This window comes from Ranitomeya imitator, chromosome 9 (genome assembly GCF_032444005.1).
Source record: "Ranitomeya imitator isolate aRanImi1 chromosome 9, aRanImi1.pri, whole genome shotgun sequence".
Classification (NCBI taxonomy): domain Eukaryota; kingdom Metazoa; phylum Chordata; class Amphibia; order Anura; family Dendrobatidae; genus Ranitomeya; species Ranitomeya imitator.
The window spans coordinates 52,591,360-52,609,377 of NC_091290.1; the positions used below are offsets into that span (position 1 = coordinate 52,591,360).

Consider the following 18,018-nt stretch of genomic DNA (forward strand, 5'->3'; position numbering starts at 1 on the left):
CGCCACCTAGGTGTTTGGAGGACAACATGACGTCCGATGTGTATAGGGACAGCGCAAGACAGCGACATCTGTAGGCTAGGAGGACTACAAACACTCACCGAATGGCTGCGCAGTGACTCGACTTCCTGTACAGTGTGCTGCGTCCATGCCATGGAGTCTTCCCGAGAAGATGATCCTGCAGCCATGGAGTCCAGTACGGTAAGTAGTTCCTCTCATGGGCTGTGCCTTGGGGGCTAATTCCGCTGCACGGATAGTGTGCATGTAGCACCGTCCACAGCTGTCCTCGGTGTATAGTCCGACCGTCCCGGAAACAAAGCCACGGAATCCCACATTATCTGACTAAAGCCAGAGAGAAAAGTTTAGAAACTTTCTAATCCGCTTTTGTGTTTCACTGTCTCACCATTTTTCAAGACCTGTTTCCTGTCAGTGAATGGAAACCTCGTCCTGCTGAGAGTGGCACATTGTAACGGAGTGCTGCTGTGCTTAGTCACAGTGGTTGGCTCCTAGACTGGAGTGTGCAGGTGGAAAAATATGGTGTCTTCTACTAAAAGATGGGTAAAGGGGTGAGGGACGGCCGGGGACCCCCATCTGGGCTCCCATGAACACTGGCCTCCGATGAACGCAGGCCACCTATAAACGCAGGCCGCCGATAAACGCAGGCCGCCGATAAACGCTGGGCGCCGATAAACGCAGACCGCCTATAAACGCTGGGCGCCGATAAACACAGACCGCCGATAAACACAGACCGCCTATAAACACAGGCCGCCAATAAACGCAGGCCGCCTATAAACGCAGGCCGCCTATAAACACAGACTGCCGATAAACACAGACCGCCGATAAACACAGGCCGCCTCTAAACACAGACTGCCGATAAACACAGACCGCCGATAAACGCAGGCCGCCTATAAACGCAGGCCGCCTATAAACACAGACTGCCGATAAACACAGACCGCCGATAAACACAGGCCGCCTCTAAACACAGACTGCCGATAAACACAGACCGCCTATAAACGCTGGGCGCCGATAAACACAGACCGCCTCTAAACACAGACCGCCTCTAAACACAGACCGCCGATAAACACAGACTGCCGATAAACACAGACCGCCTATAAACGCAGACCGCCTATAAACACAGGCCGCCTATAAACGCAGACCGCCTATAAACCCAGACCGCCTATAAACACAGGCCGCCGATAAACGCTGGGCGCCTATAAACGCAGACCGCCTATAAACGCAGACCGCCTATGAACGCAGACCGCCTATAAACGCAGACCGCCTATAAACGCAGACCGCCTATAAACACAGGTGCCGATAAACGCAGACCACCTATAAACGCAGACCGCCGATAAACACAGACCGCCTCTAAACACAGACTGCCGATAAACGCAGACCGCCTATAAACCCAGATCGCCTATAAACACAGGCCGCCGATAAACGTTGGGCGCCTATAAACGCAGACCGCCTATAAACACAGACCGCCTCTAAACACAGACTGCCGATAAACGCAGGCCGCCTATAAACGCTGGGCGCCGATAAACACAGACCGCCGATAAACACAGGCCGCCTATAAACGCAGGCCGCCTATAAACACAGACCGCCGATAAACACAGGCCGCCGATAAACACAGACCGCCGATAAACACAGACCGCCTATAAACGCAGACCGCCTATAAACGCAGGCCGCCTATAAACGCAGGCCGCCTATAAACGCAGGCCGCCTATAAACGCAGGCCGCCTATAAACGCAGGCCGCCTATAAACGCAGGCCGCCTATAAACGCAGGCCGCCTATAAACGCAGGCCGCCTATAAACGCAGACCGCCTATAAACCCAGATCGCCTATAAACACAGGCCGCCGATAAACGTTGGGCGCCTATAAACGCAGACCGCCTATAAACACAGGCCGCCTCTAAACACAGACTGCCGATAAACACAGACCGCCTATAAACGCTGGGCGCCGATAAACACAGACCGCCGATAAACACAGGCCGCCTATAAACGCTGGGCGCCGATAAACACAGACCGCCGATAAACGCAGGCCGCCTATAAACACAGGCCGCCGATAAACACAGACCGCCTATAAACGCAGGCCGCCTATAAACGCAGACCGCCGATAAACACAGGCCGCCTCTAAACACAGACCGCCGATAAACACAGACCGCCGATAAACACAGGCCGCCGATAAACACAGACTGCCGATAAACACAGACCGCCTATAAACGCTGGGCGCCGATAAACACAGACCGCCTATAAACACAGACTGCCGATAAACGTAGGCCGCCTATAAACGCTGGGCGCCGATAAACACAGACCGCCGATAAACACAGGCCGCCTATAAACGCAGACCGCCGATAAACACAGGCCGCCTCTAAACACAGACCGCCTATAAACACAGACCGCCGATAAACGTAGGCCACCTATAAACGCAGACTGCCGATAAACACAGACCGCCTCTAAACACAGACTGCCGATAAACGTAGGCCGCCTATAAACGCAGACCGCCGATAAACACAGGCCGCCTCTAAACACAGACCGCCTATAAACGCTGGGCGCCGATAAACACAGACCGCCTATAAACACAGACTGCCGATAAACACAGACCGCCTATAAACGCTGGGCGCCGATAAACACAGACCGCCGATAAACACAGGCCGCCTATAAACGCAGGCCGCCGATAAACACAGACTGCCTCTAAACACAGACCGCCTATAAACGCAGGCCGCCTATAAACGCAGGCCGCCTATAAACGCAGGCCGCCGATAAACACAGGCCGCCGATAAACACAGACTGCCGATAAACGCTGGGCGCCGATAAACACAGACCGCCTATAAACGCTGGGCGCCGATAAACACAGACCGCCTATAAACGCTGGGCGCCGATAAACACAGGCCGCCGATAAACACAGGCCGCCTATAAACACAGACCGCCTATAAACACAGGCCGCCGATAAACACAGGCCGCCTCTAAACACAGACTGCCGATACACACAGACCGCCTATAAACACAGACCGCCGATAAACGCAGGCCGCCGATAAACACAGACCGCCTATAAACACAGACCGCCGATAAACGTAGGCCACCTATAAACGCAGACTGCCGATAAACACAGACCGCCTCTAAACACAGACCGCCTCTAAACACAGACTGCCGATAAACGCTGGGCGCCGATAAACACAGACTGCCGATAAACGTAGGCCGCCTATAAACGCTGGGCGCCGATAAACACAGACCGCCGATAAACACAGGCCGCCTATAAACGCAGGCCGCCTATAAACGTAGGCCGCCTATAAACGCAGACCGCCGATAAACACAGGCCGCCTCTAAACACAGACTGCCGATAAACACAGGCCGCCGATAAACACAGACCGCCTATAAACACAGACCGCCTATAAACACAGACCGCCTATAAACACAGACCGCCTATAAACACAGACCGCCGATAAACACAGACCGCCGATAAACACAGGCCGCCTCTAAACACAGACCGCCGATAAACGCTGGGCGCCGATAAACAGACCGCCGATAAACGCTGGGCGCCGATAAACACAGACCGCCTATAAACACAGACCGCCGATAAACGTAGGCCGCCTATAAACGCAGGCCGCCTATAAACACAGACTGCCGATAAACGCTGGGCGCCGATAAACACAGACCGCCTATAAACACAGACCGCCGATAAACGCAGGCCGCCTATAAACGCAGACCGCCTATAAACGCAGGCCGCCGATAAACACAGGCCGCCTATAAACGCAGACCGCCGATAAACACAGACCGCCGATAAACACAGGCCGCCTATAAACGCAGGCCGCCTATAAACGTAGACTGCCGATAAACGCAGGCCGCCTATAAACGCAGACCGCCGATAAACACAGGCCGCCTATAAACGCTGGGTGCCGATAAACACAGACCGCCGATAAACGCAGACCGCCTATAAACGCTGGGCGCCGATAAACACAGACCGCCTATAAACACAGGCCGCCGATAAACGCAGGCCGCCGATAAACGCTGGGCGCCGATAAACACAGGCCGTCTATAAACACAGACCGCCTATAAACACAGACTGCCGATAAACGCAGGCCGCCTATAAACACAGACCGCCGATAAACGCAGGCCGCCTATAAACGCTGGGAGCCGATAAACACAGGCCGTCTATAAACACAGACCGCCTATAAACGTTGGGCGTCGATAAACACAGACCGTCTATAAACACAGACCGCCTATAAACGTTGGGCGCCGATAAACACAGACCGCCGATAAACACAGACCGCCTATAAACGTTGGGCGCCGATAAACACAGACCGTCTATAAACACAGACCGCCTATAAACGCTGGGCGCCGATAAACACAGACCGCCGGTAAACGCAGGCCGCCTATAAACACAGACCGGCGATAAACACAGGCCGCCTATAAACACAGACCGGCGATAAACACAGGCCGCCTATAAACACAGACCGGCGATAAACGCTGGATGCCAATAAACGCAGGCCGCCTATAAACACAGGCGCCGATAAACGCAGGCCGCCTATAAACCCAGACCGCCAATAAACGCAGGCCGCCTATAAACACAGACCGCCAATAAACGCAGGCCGCCTATAAACACAGACCGGCGATAAACGCAGGCCGCCTATAAACACAGGTGCCGGTAAACGCAGGCCGCCTATAAACACAGAGCGCCAATAAACACAGGCCGCCTATAAACACAGACCGGCGATAAACGCTGGGTGCCAATAAACGCAGGCCGCCTATAAACACAGGCGCCGATAAACGCAGGCCGCGTATAAACACAGACCGCCGGTAAACGCAGGCCGCCTATAAACACAGACCGCCAATAAACGCAGGCCGCCTATAAACACAGACCGCCAATAAACGCAGGCCGCCTATAAACACAGACCGCCAATAAACGCAGGCCGCCTATAAACACAGACCGCCAATAAACGCAGGCCGCCAATAAACGCAGGCCGCCTATAAACACAGACCGCCAATAAACGCAGGCCGCCTATAAACACAGACCGCCAATAAACGCAGGCCGCCTATAAACACAGACCGCCAATAAACGCAGGCCGCCTATAAACACAGACCGCCAATAAACGCAGGCTGCCTATAAACACAGACCGGCGATAAACGCTGGGCACCGATAGACGCAGGCCGCCTATAAACACAGGCCGCCTATAAACACAGACCGCCAATAAATGGAGGCCGCCAATAAACGCAGGCCGCCTATAAACACAGACCGCCAATAAACGCAGGCCGCCTATAAACACAGACCGCCAATAAACGCAGGCCGCCTATAAACGTTGGGCGCCGATAAACACAGACCGTCTATAAACACAGACCGCCTATAAACGCTGGGCGCCGATAAACACAGACCGTCTATAAACACAGACCGCCTATAAACGCTGGGCGCCGATAAACACAGACCGCCGGTAAACGCAGGCCGCCTATAAACACAGACCGGCGATAAACACAGACCGCCAATAAACGCAGGCTGCCTATAAACACAGACCGGCGATAAACGCTGGGCACCGATAGACGCAGGCCGCCTATAAACACAGGCCGCCTATAAACACAGACCGCCAATAAATGGAGGCCGCCAATAAACGCAGGCCGCCTATAAACACAGACCGCCAATAAACGCAGGCCGCCTATAAACACAGACCGGCGATAAACGCAGGCCGCCTATAAACACAGGTGCCGATAAACACCTCAGCACACCTACAGTGGGGCAAAAAAGTATTTAGTCAGTCAGCAATAGTGCAAGTTCCACCACTTAAAAAGATGAGAGGCGTCTGTAATTTACATCATAGGTAGACCTCAACTATGGGAGACAAACTGAGAAAAAAAAATCCAGAAAATCACATTGTCTGTTTTTTTATCATTTTTTTTTGCATATTATGGTGGAAAATAAGTATTTGGTCAGAAACAAACAATCAAGATTTCTGGCTCTCACAGACCTGTAACTTCTTCTTTAAGAGTCTCCTCTTTCCTCCACTCATTACCTGTAGTAATGGCACCTGTTTAAACTTGTTATCAGTATAAAAAGACACCTGTGCACACCCTCAAACAGTCTGACTCCAAACTCCACTATGGTGAAGACCAAAGAGCTGTCAAAGGACACCAGAAACAAAATTGTAGCCCTGCACCAGGCTGGGAAGACTGAATCTGCAATAGCCAACCAGCTTGGAGTGAAGAAATCAACAGTGGGAACAATAATTAGAAAATGGAAGACATACAAGACCACTGATAATCTCCCTCGATCTGGGGCTCCACGCAAAATCCCACCCCGTGGGTTCAGAATGATCACAAGAACGGTGAGCAAAAATCCCAGAACCACGCGCGGGGACCTAGTGAATGAACCGCAGAGAGCTGGGACCAATGTAACAAGGCCTACCATAAGTAACACACTACGCCACCATGGACTCAGATCCTGCAGTGCCAGATGTGTCCCACTGCTTAAGCCAGTACGTGTCCGGGCCCGTCTGAAGTTTGCTAGAGAGCATTTGGATGATCCAGAGGAGTTTTGGGAGAATGTCCTATAGTCTGATGAAACCAAACTGGAACTGTTTGGTAGAAACACAACTTGTCGTGTTTGGAGGAAAAAGAATACTGAGTTGCATCCATCAAACACCATACCTACTGTAAAGCATGGTGGTGGAAACATCATGCTTTGGGGCTGTTTCTCTGCAAAGGGGCCAGGACGACTGATCCGGGTACATGAAAGAATGAATGGGGCCACGTATCGTGAGATTTTGAGTGCAAACCTCCTTCCATCAGCTAGGGCATTGAAGATGAAACGTGGCTGGGTCTTTCAACATGACAATGATCCAAAGCACACTGCCAGGGCAATGAAGGAGTGGCTTCGTAAGAAGCATTTCAAGGTCCTAGAGTGGCATAGCCAGTCTCCAGATCTCAACCCTATAGAAAACCTTTGGAGGGAGTTGAAAGTCCGTGTTGCCAAGCGAAAAGCCAAAAACATCACTGCTCTAGAGGAGATCTGCATGGAGGAATGGGCCAACATACCAACAACAGTGTGTGGCAACCTTGTGAAGACTTACAGAAAACGTTTGACCTCTGTCATTGCCAACAAAGGATATATTACAAAGTATTGAGATGAAATTTTGCTTCTGACCAAATACTTATTTTCCACCATAATATGCAAATAAAATGTTAAAAAAACAGACAATGTGATTTTCTGGATTTTTTTTTCTCAGTTTGTCTCCCATAGTTGAGGTCTACCTATGATGTAAATTACAGACGCCTCTCATCTTTTTAAGTGGTGGAACTTGCACTATTGCTGACTGACTAAATACTTTTTTGCCCCACTGTATATATTTCTGTGGTGAATACAATAAACTGCTCTTCTTTGCATCAAAAAATCAAAGTACTTGTGTGCGGCTGTTTTTCTATGAATTTACTGGTCAATTGGATAACATCCAAGTTCAGCCTGCACCTGTCCCTATTGAGTAAGAGTGCACGCCATTCCACCACTAGTATAAACACAGACCGCCGGTAAACGCAGGCCGCCTATAAACACAGACCGGCGATAAACGCAGGGCACCGATAGACGCAGGCCGCCTATAAACGCTGGGCACCGATAGACGCAGGCCGCCTATAAACACAGAGCGCCAATAAACACAGGCCTCCGATAAACGCAGGCCGCCTATAAGCACAGACCGGCGATAAACGCAGGCCGCCTATAAGCACAGACCGGCGATAAACGCAGGCCGCCTATAAACACAGACCGCCTATAAACACAGACCGGCGATAAACGCTGGGTGCCGATAAACGCAGGCTGCCTATAATCACAGGCTGCCAATAAACACAGATCGCCGATAAACGCAGGCCGCCTATAAACACAGGCGTCGATAAACGGTGGGCGCCGATAAACGCAGGCCGCCTATAAACACAGACCGCCTATAAACGCAGGCCGCTGCTTTTTCACCTCTCTCCTCCATCTTCCTCTAACACCCCATCCCCCACCCCCGAAAAATAAAATGCTCCACGCCTGACTTTCAATCTTCATCTCTGATCCTTTTGGAATCTGTGTTTCTGGAGAAAAAAAAATCATAATTATTTTTTTTCTTTAATTTCTCAGTGTCTTTATGCCCCCTTCACCCACACTGCTGATAAAATCAGTTTTATAAAAACTGCAGCAAGCAGCCCAATAAGTGACACATTGCTGGAATTGGGGTCTCGGCTTCTGTATCATGCTGCTCTCAGATTGGGGAGCAAAAACCCGGTGACAGATTCCCTAGATCTTGCTTTAGAAGTATTGCTTCGTAGTGGGAGCAGAAGAAATGCGCACAGCATTATACGGACGTTAATGTTTCATGCGTCGTTCTTCATTTCCCCTGTGGGGGCGCTGCAGGTAGATTTCCCCATCGGGAAACTGTTGAAAAACACAAATGCAAAATATGTTAAAATGCTCCAGTGTGCAAAAATCCAGCTTCGTTTCTCACCCGTGACCGTCCGTGTGCACGGGATTCTATGCACCACATTCATAATGCACAATTTCACCTGGTTTTGGAGGTGAAAATGAGCCCCCTTACCTCTTGGGACCCCTGTGCGCCTGTCCAGTACGGAGCCGAGTACAACAGCGCCCCCGCAGGCACATTGTGTGGCTGCATGCACCCGTGCACCGCCAGAGTCATCCAGTGTCACTATGCAGGAGACACCGCGTTCCCTTTCATATTTCTCAACGCCTATAAGGTACCGGCTTTATTATACAAATAGTAGGGTGTGACTCTGCACAAAGACATAGGCCATGTAAAAATTTTCCAAGGTACCCTCATTTGTATATTAAAAGTTGATTTTTAATTAAATAAGTTACTGTAAATTTAGTATTAATCACCTTTTTATTACCTAGTATTATGTAAATGGGACTAGGTCCCCAATATAAATGTTTAGGCAGTTTAATTGCCATTTTGGGGAAGATGAACTCCCTTTAAATTAGATTTTTGTGATGTGCATTTTTTTTTATATGTAAATTGCCTCTTCAGAGAGGAAGAGGACTTTAACTCTATAGCGCAACATGTTAGAAGCAGCGATCTGAAAATTGAGATTTTTATCTTAAAAGTCATATTGTTAAAGGGTCAATGGTGACTTGTAGGATCGCTACTTCCAACAGGTGGCGCCATAGAGTTCTAGTGCTCTTAGTGCCATTTCCAGCTCCAAAGCTGGTCAAATTGTGCATTATGAGGAGCTATTGGACTGCAAAGGACCCATATATTGTTCTTGCACAGGCGCACTCTGTGTCCGCCCCTGCCTTATAGGACATATGGGCAGGGGATTGTCTTTGTGACTATCCCTTAAGCATAAAGCTAGCCAAAATATTTGATTGTGTGTAAATTGTAGCTGACATTACACTTTATAACACGGTTCCCTAAACTTCACTTTCAAGTATTCGTAGGATGCGCCATGATCGCAGTTTTCTTGTACTATAGTATGGCGATTCTCAAGGCCTCCGGTACCTCCAGCATTTCCCAGCCTTCCTCTATCAAGCCACAGTTTAGAGGTTAGGGCCATAGAGGTCATACTTGTGGCTGACCTTGAAAACATGATCTGTATTCTGCACCAAAGTTGGGAAACGCTGATTCAAATACAAGAGCGACCTGTATCCTGATAATATCTTGAAAGGTCATTTTTATCCCAGTCGTTAGTTTGGAGGCCTTGGGCCGTAGAGTGGGATAAACTGGATAATCTAGTGTTTGGTTTTATGTCTTGTCCTTAAAAAAGATGATTGAGATAATCCCCTTTCCCACCCTTCTTCAATAAAAGCATCAGGAAAGATTTTACATTGGAATGGCAGTTAGTGATGGTTTTTTTTTGTCTTATTTCCCCAAAAAATAAAAAAAAAATTGCTTTTATTTTAATGTAATTTTACTGTTTTTTTTTTTCAGGTTTCTCTTACTGGTTTCTCTCCAAAATGGGGACCCCCAAGACAGAGGAAGGTCGACAGTGAAAATAGGTCATTTAAGCAGCGTTGGGAGATGGATTACTTGTTTGTGAAGTCCAAAAACAAACCGCAGTGCTTGGTATGTTTCCAGATATTGGCAGTCTGCAAGGAATATAATGTGAAAAGGCATTACATCTCTCAGCATGAAATCCAGTACTCCAAATATACCGGAGATCTAAGACTGGCAGTGATCAATGACCTGAAAAGCAAACTGAATAGCGAGCCTATGGTACCAACACCAGACATGAATACGGAAAAGGCGGCAATAAAGGCATCGTTCGTCATCTGCGAGGAAATCGTGAAAAGGAAAAAAGCTTTCAGCGACGGAGCATTTATTAAAGAGTGCGCCGTCAAAATGGCTCGTGCCTTTGGCAGCGAGGAAATGGCCAAATGCTTTGAGTCTGTGTCACTCTCCCATCAGACCGTCGCCCGGCGCATATCGGTCATGGATCAGTACGTGACTCAGAAAGTTCACGAGGCCATTAAGAACTGCACTTATTTTTCAGTTGCAGTGGATGAAAAGATTGATATCACAGGTACCAACCAGCTCATAGTTTGCATCCGCACGGTGGATGACGACTTCAACATTTCGGAAGAATTATTACATCTGATGCCGCTGCAAGGAACCACAAAAGACGAAGATGTTTACGAGGAAGTGAAGATGGCCTTGGCTGAACTTGGTGGTTTTGATAAATGTATAAGTATTCTCATTGATGGGGCCAAGACTACCACTGCGAAGAACTCTGGCCTTGCTGGCTTGTTAAAAAGAGATGGCGTTGCGTGTCTGACATTTCACTGCATTGTCCATGAGGAAGGATTAGTGGGAACAATGTTAAAAATGGCCGACGTTATGGAGGTTGTGATAAAAATTACTAACATGATGAGAGACAAGAAATGCACCGTGACCCAGAGGAGGTTTAAAGGTCTTTTAGAGGAGCTTAAAGCCTCCAGGTGCGAGTTGCCACAGAATCGAAATATTCGTTGGTTAAACGAAGGAAATTATCTCTGTAAATTTTTTCGACTTCGAAAAGAAATATACCTGTTCCTATCGGAGTTAAAATCCGATCCATTCTTGGAGGAGCGTCTATGCGACGTTGACTTTCTCTGCTCTCTCGCCTTCTTAATAGACGTTACGCAGGCTTTAAACTCTTTGAACAAAAGCTTGAAGGAGAAGGAGCAGGATATCTGTCAGCTCTACAAGCACATCTCTGCCTTCAGGTCCAAACTGATGTTGCTCAAGTTAAATTTGTTACAGAACGAGCTCACGAATTTTCAGTGCTGCAATGAGCTCTTCCATGAAGTCAAAGAGAGAGGAACCAACTTGAACTTCAACAGATTTATCCCAAAGATTGAAACTCTTATTGAGAACTTTAACGGACGGTATCAAGAGTTCAATGAGCTGAACTCCAGTTTCCAATTGTTCAATAATCCGCTTTCCTTTGATATTAATAATGCCGATGCACATTACCAGTTGGAGCTATGTGAGGTGCAGGAAGACTTTTACATTGCCTCCAGAGCAGAGGTTGGGGTGCCCTTCTTTAAGCTTCTTGATAAGAAGCACTTCCCTAATTTACGGGATCTGGGACTGAAAATTGCCTCTATGTTTGGCAGCACTTATATCTGTGAGAAGTCTTTTTCTGACTTAAATCATATCAAATCAAAATACAGGAATAACATTTCAAACAGAACACTACTACAAGCGCTGCGACTGTCCACTACAAACCTTAAGGTGGACATCGATGAGCTGCTGTCTCAGCCAACACAATGAAAGACATTGTGCTTCAAAAGTTTAATGGGTCTGATTTATATAATTATATTGTTATATGTTAAATTTTGAATCATTTGTAAATATATTATTGGCTGATGTATATGTTTTTTTTTTCAGTTTTATGGCCAGTGTGAACTATGGGTGTATATTTGGACACTTTCTCATGTGAGCACAGGTAGCTATTTGGAGGCAGAATCTAACAAGGAGTTCACATGCTGCATATTGGCCCCATTTTTTTTCCCTGAAAAAAATACTCAGCATTTTACAGTGGCAGCAGAGTGAATGAGACTCCTGAAAACTCATAGACATGTAAAAAAAATGTCTTTTCTCCTTGCAGATTTGAAAAAAGTGTTTTGTTTTTTTTAATTTTAAAAATGTACCTTAATCTTTCAGCATTTTTGCAGCGTTTTTCACCTGTTCAAGTGAATGGAAAATAAACGCGTCACAGTGACTATTTTACCCAGCAAAATGGCAAAAGTATGCAGTTTTTTTTAGCATAGTGAGGTGTGTGTGTGTGTATATAGCTATTGAACCCGTTCTACTCCTGGGTGTCGTGCATTTGTATTGGTAAGAGGTTCTACATCCTGGTATGTGCTGCTTCCATCCTGTGTCCTAACTTTATGTGCTGCTACCATGTTGCACCTCCATCCTGTCATATGCTGCTATTATCCTGCGCTCATTTCCTGTCATGTGCAGCCCCTATGCTGTGCTCTTATCCTGTTTTGGGTGTCTGCACGTTGTCATTCTATCATGTGCTGCTCCCATCCTGCGCCCCCATCCTGTCATGTGCTGCAGTGTCTTCAACAAAATGGCGCCGGAATGAGCGGACTGCGCAGGCGCCGATTGCCTCTTCAAGAAAATGGCGCCGGAAAGTGCCAATTCCAGGAGCAGTGGGACATTCAGCGGAATCAGGGTGTGGGGACACTGTGGCGGTGGACTTCAACAGTAGGTGAGATCGTGACACCGACATCGGTACCAGCGCAGTCGGCGCTTTCCGGCTCTAGTCTTTCTTTAAGACGGACAATGTGGCTATAATGTAACACTGGGAGCGTTTGCGCAGTATATACAGTGGTGGGACAGAGTGACGCCCCCAGCGTATGTGTGTGTGTATATATATATATATATATATATATATATAATTAGTACAGACCAAAAGTTTGGACACACCTTCTCATTTAAAGATTTTCCTGTATTTTCATGACTATGAAAATTGTACATTCACACTGAAGGCATCAAAACTATGTATTAACACATGTGGAATTATATACTTAACAAAAAAGTGTGAAACAACTGAAATTATGTCTTATATTCTAGGTTCTTCAAAGTAGCCACCTTTTGCTTTGATGACTGCTTTGCACACTCTTGGCATTCTCTTGATGAGCTTCAAGAGGTAGTCACTGGGAATGGTCCTCCAACAATCTTGAAGGAGTTCCCAGAGATGCTTAGCACTTGTTGGCCCTTTTGCCTTCACTCTGCGGTCCAGCTCACCCCAAACCATCTGAATTAGGTTTAGGTCAGGTGACTGTGGAGGCCAGGTCATCTGGCGTAGCACCCCATCACTCTCCTTCTTGGTCAAATAGCCCTTACACAGCCTGGAGGTGTTTTTGGGGTCATTGTCCTGTTGAAAAATAAATGATGGTCCAACTAAACGCAAACCAGATGGAATAGCATGCCGCTGCAAGATGCTGTGGTAGCCATGCTGGTTCAGTATGCCTTCAGTTTTGAATAAATCCCCAACAGTGTCACCAGCAAAGCACCTCCACACCATCACACCTCCGCCTCCATGCTTGACGGTGGGAACCAGGCATGTAGAGTCCATCCGTTCACCTTTTCTGCGTCGCACATAGACACGGTGGTTGGAACTAAAGATCTCAAATGTGGACTCCTCAGACCAAAGCACAGATTTCCACTGGTCTAATGTCCATTCCTTGTGTTCTTTAGCCAAAACAAGTCTCTTCTGCTTGTTGCCTGTCCGAAAAATTGGGAAAACTTTGAAAGTGTCCCCAAGTGCAGTGGCAAAAACCATCAAGCGCTACAAAGAAAATGGCTCACATGAGGACCGCCCCAGGAAAGGAAGACCAAGAGTCACCTCTGCTTCTGAGGATAAGTTTATCCGTCACCAGCCTCAGAAATCGCAGGTTAACAGAAGCTCGGAATACAGACCAGGTCAATGCCACACAGAGTTCTAGCAGCAGACACATCTCTACAACAACTGTTAAGAGGAGACTTTGTGCAGCAGGCCTTCATGGTAAAATAGCTGCTAGGAAACCACTGCTAAGGACAGGCAACAAGCAGAAGAGACTTGTTTGGGCTAAAGAACACAAGGAATGGACATTAGATCAGTGTAAGGCTGCCGTCACACTCGCAGTATTTGGTCAGTATTTTACCTCAGTATTTGTAAGCCAAAACCAGAAGTGGGTGAAAAAAACAGAATCGGTAATGTGTTTCTATGATATGTTTCCTCTGATTGTTCCACTCCTAGTTTTGGCTTACAAATACTGAGGTAAAATACTGACCAAATACTGCTAGTGTGAAGGTGGCCTAAATCTGTGCTTTGGTCTGATGAGTCCAAATTTGAGATCTTTGGTTCTAACCACTGTGTCTTTGTGCCTGGTTCCCACTGAAGCATGGAGGAGGAGGTGTGATGGTGTGGGGGTGCTTTGCTGGTGACAGGCTGGTGGCCTGGAGTGTGAAATGTGTTGCATGTTTGTGATACCTAGATGCAGTCATACTTCTTTGCCTCCAAACGTAGCATCACTCTCACCAAGATGAAAGCAATACCACTGCGATGACTAGGACCCTGGGGCGCCGCAGTACACACAACAGCCACGGTGGCCTGTAGAAGGAGTACTCCATATGCCGGAATCTGAACATTTGAAGCCCCTTCGGCGGGGCCCTTTCAAAGTCCTGGGGCCCATGTTGCAGTCCTTAGTCCTGGGCAACAGATTCTATCCCCTCCTGGGGTCTGGCAATGCCCTGGCTGCTGCACACCTGCCCAGGGCAGACGTGCCTGAAGTACTGACCAGGAAGCAGCAGTTTCTCGCTCCTTGGGCTGCTATCCTCGTCCACCTTGTTAACTCATTGCTGTCCCTAACTATACACAATAAGTGCTGCTGGAGAAAATAGCGCAATAGGGTCTTATCCTGGATACAAATGATTGAAATGATCAGATTCTACTCGCCAAGGACAGGCTTATAGAGATATCCTGCTGCAGCAGATCCACCGGTCCACTCGTGACCAACCAGAGATGAAAAAAAAAAAAAATGGGTAAAACGTGGATTTAATCTGTGCTGCAGAATGATTCAAGGTCCAAATGTGTAGCCATTAAAATGTGGATTTATTCAAAGTACAAGACTTCTTTATCAAGAACACCACAATGTTGATGTACAGACGTTTCAGGACTTTAACCCCTTTCTGCCATCAGACATACTATTTCGTCCATGTGACCTGGGACTTAATCCCCATGGACGAAATAGTACGTCGAAGTCGATCGGCCGCGCACATGGGGGTGTGCGGCCAATCGCGACCGGGTGTCAGCTGATTCTCACAGCTGACAAGCGGCAGCAGGTGCCAGGAGCGGTCACGGACCACTCCCGACACTTTAACCCCCAATACACTGCGATCAAACGTGATCGCAGTGTTCCATAGCCGACACAGGGGCTGACAGCCCATCTGCCTTTGGATCGGAGACCCCACGGGGGCCCGATCGCTGCCATAGAGATCCTATGTCGTCATGACAACATCCAGGTCTCCACTGCTGAGAGACTTTCTGTCATGCGCAGTGCATGTCAGGAAGTCTCTGTGTCAGTGCACAGAAGCTGCAGCGCTGCCAGCTTCTGCAGCATGCACATCTGCATGCAATAAAAGCGATCAACCTGCAAAAAACAAGTGTCCCCATAGTGGGACACAGTGTAAAAATCAGAATGAATTAAACATTTTTTAAAATAATTGTAAAATATTAAAAATAATAATAAAAAAAATTCTATCAATGAATAAATGAGTGAAAAAAAATCAAAACAAAAAAAGTACACATATTTGGTATCTCCGCTTCTGTAACGACCCGCCTTATAAAACTGTCCCACTAGTTAACCCCTTTAGTGAACACTATAAAAAAAAAAGTAGAATAACACGTGATCAAAAAGACAGATATAAATAATCATGGCACCGCTGAAAATGTCATCTTGTCCTGCAAAAAACAGGCCGCCATATAGCTCCATCAGCGGAAAAATAAAAAGGTTATAGCTCTCAGAATAAAGCGATCCAAAAATATTATTTTTTTTATATAAAATAGCTTTTATTGTATAAAAGCGGCAAACATTAAAAAAAAAAAAATGAGGTATTGCTATCATCGTACTGACCCGAAGAATAAAAACTGCTTTATCAATTTTACCAGATGCGGAGCACTATAAACGCCCCTTCCCCCCCCCCCCCCCCCCCAAAAAAAAAAAAGAAATTCAAGAATTGATGGTTTTTTGTTCATTCTGCCTCACAAAAATCAGAATAAAGAGCGAAAAAAAAAGTCATGTGCCTGAAAATGGTACCAATAAAAACATCAACTCGTCGCGCAAAAAACAAGACCTAACATGACTCTGTGGGCCAAAATATGGAAAAATGATAGCTCTCAAAATATGATGATGCAAAAACTATTTTTTGCATTAAAAAGCTTTTTGTGTTTGACAGCTGCCAAACATAAAAACCTGCTATAAAATCCCGCTATAAATAGTAAATCAAACCCCCCTTTATCACCCCTTTAGTTAGGAAAAAAACAATAAAATAAAAAAAAGTATTTATTTCCATTTTCCCATTAGGGTTAGGTTTGTGGTTGGGATTAGGGTTAGGGGTGTGTTTTGGGTAAGGTTTGGCGTTAGAATTGGGGTTTTGCCAATGTTTAGGCACATCAGGGGCTCGCCAAGCACGACATGGCGTCTGATCTCAATTCCAGCCAATTCTGTGTTGAAAAAGTCAAAAGGTGCTACTTTCCTTCCGAGCTCTGCCATGCACCCAAACAGTAGTTTACCCCCACATATGGGGTATCAGCGTACTCAGGACAAATTGCACAACAGCTTTTGGGGTCCAATTTCTACTGCTACCCTTGGGAAAATAAAAAAATGTGGGGACTAAAAGATCATGTTTATGGAAAAAAATATGATTTTTTTTTTTATTTTCACACCTGGTCGCTATAAACTTTAGGGAAACACCTGGGGGTTCAAAGTTCTCACCACTCATCTAAATAAGTTCCATGGGGGGTGTAGTTTCCAAAATGGGGTCATTTGTGGGAGGTTTCCACTGTTTAGGCACATCAGGGGCTCTTCAAATGTGACATGACACCCGCAGACCATTCCATCAAAGTCTGCATCCTAAAACTTCACTACTTCCCTTCCAGGCCCCGACATGTGCCAATAGAGTACTTTTCTCCCACGTATGGGGTATCAGCATACTTATGACAAATTGAACAATAATTTTTGGGTCCAATTTCTTCTGTTACCCTTGGGAAAATTAACAAAATTGGATCTGAAGTAATTTTTTTGTGAAAAAAAAGTTAAATGTCCATTTTTTTTTACGATTCCAAAAATTCCTGTGAAGCAACTGAAGGGTTAATAAACTTCTTCAATGTGGTTTTGCTCACCAGAGGGGTGCAGTTTTTAGAATGGTGTCACTTTTGGGTATTTTCTATCATATAGACCCTTCAAAGTGACTTTAAATGTGATGTGGTCCCTAAAAAAAAATGGTGTTGTAAAAATGAGAAATCTCTGGTCAAATTTTAACCCTTATAACTCCCTAACAAAAAAAACTTGGTTCCAAAATTGTGCTGCTGTAAAGTAGACATGTGGAAAATGTTACTTAGTAAGTATTTTTTGTGATTATATCTGTGTGATTTAAGGGCATGAAAATTCAAAGTTGGAAAATTGTGAAATTTTCAAAAATTTTGCCAAATTTCCTTTTTTTCCAAAAATAAACGCAAGTTATATCAAAGAAAATTTACCACTGTCATGAAGAACAATGTGTCATGAGAAAACAATGTCAGAATCACCGGGATCCGTTGACGTGGTACAGTGATCAGAATTGTAAAAATTGGCCTGGTAATTAATATGCAAACCACCCTTGGGGGTAAAGGGGTTAAATCCATGTTTTACCCATTTTTTATTTATAACTATACACAGGCAGCAATTACATATGAAACACATAGATAATTAAAAGGGAATTTCCACAATGAAATAATGTTAACATAACACATTACTAATATACATGGCTTCAACATATTTCACAGTACACAAGAGTAAGTGCAAAACACATACATTGC

General features: G+C 46.2%; 1 protein-coding gene across 1 annotated transcript; it reads left to right on the forward strand.

Moving 5' to 3' along the window:
• Positions 1–101: 101 nt before the first annotated feature.
• Positions 102–12,186, forward strand: LOC138649864 (general transcription factor II-I repeat domain-containing protein 2B-like). The gene is made up of 2 exons (XM_069740585.1): positions 102–198; positions 9,894–12,186. The coding sequence occupies exons 1-2, from the start codon at positions 151–153 to the stop codon at positions 11,715–11,717; spliced, it is 1,872 nt and encodes a 623-aa protein (XP_069596686.1). The 5' UTR covers positions 102–150; the 3' UTR covers positions 11,718–12,186.
• Positions 12,187–18,018: the final 5,832 nt, after the last annotated feature.

Bases quoted from the DNA above. Each gene is read 5' to 3' on its own strand.
- LOC138649864 (XM_069740585.1), top strand. From the start codon at position 151: ATGGAGTCTTCCCGAGAAGATGATCCTGCAGCCATGGAGTCCAGTACG. The intron at 199-9,893 runs GTAAGTAGTTCC...TTTTTTTTTCAG, and splicing joins CAGCCATGGAGTCCAGTACG to GTTTCTCTTACTGGTTTCTC.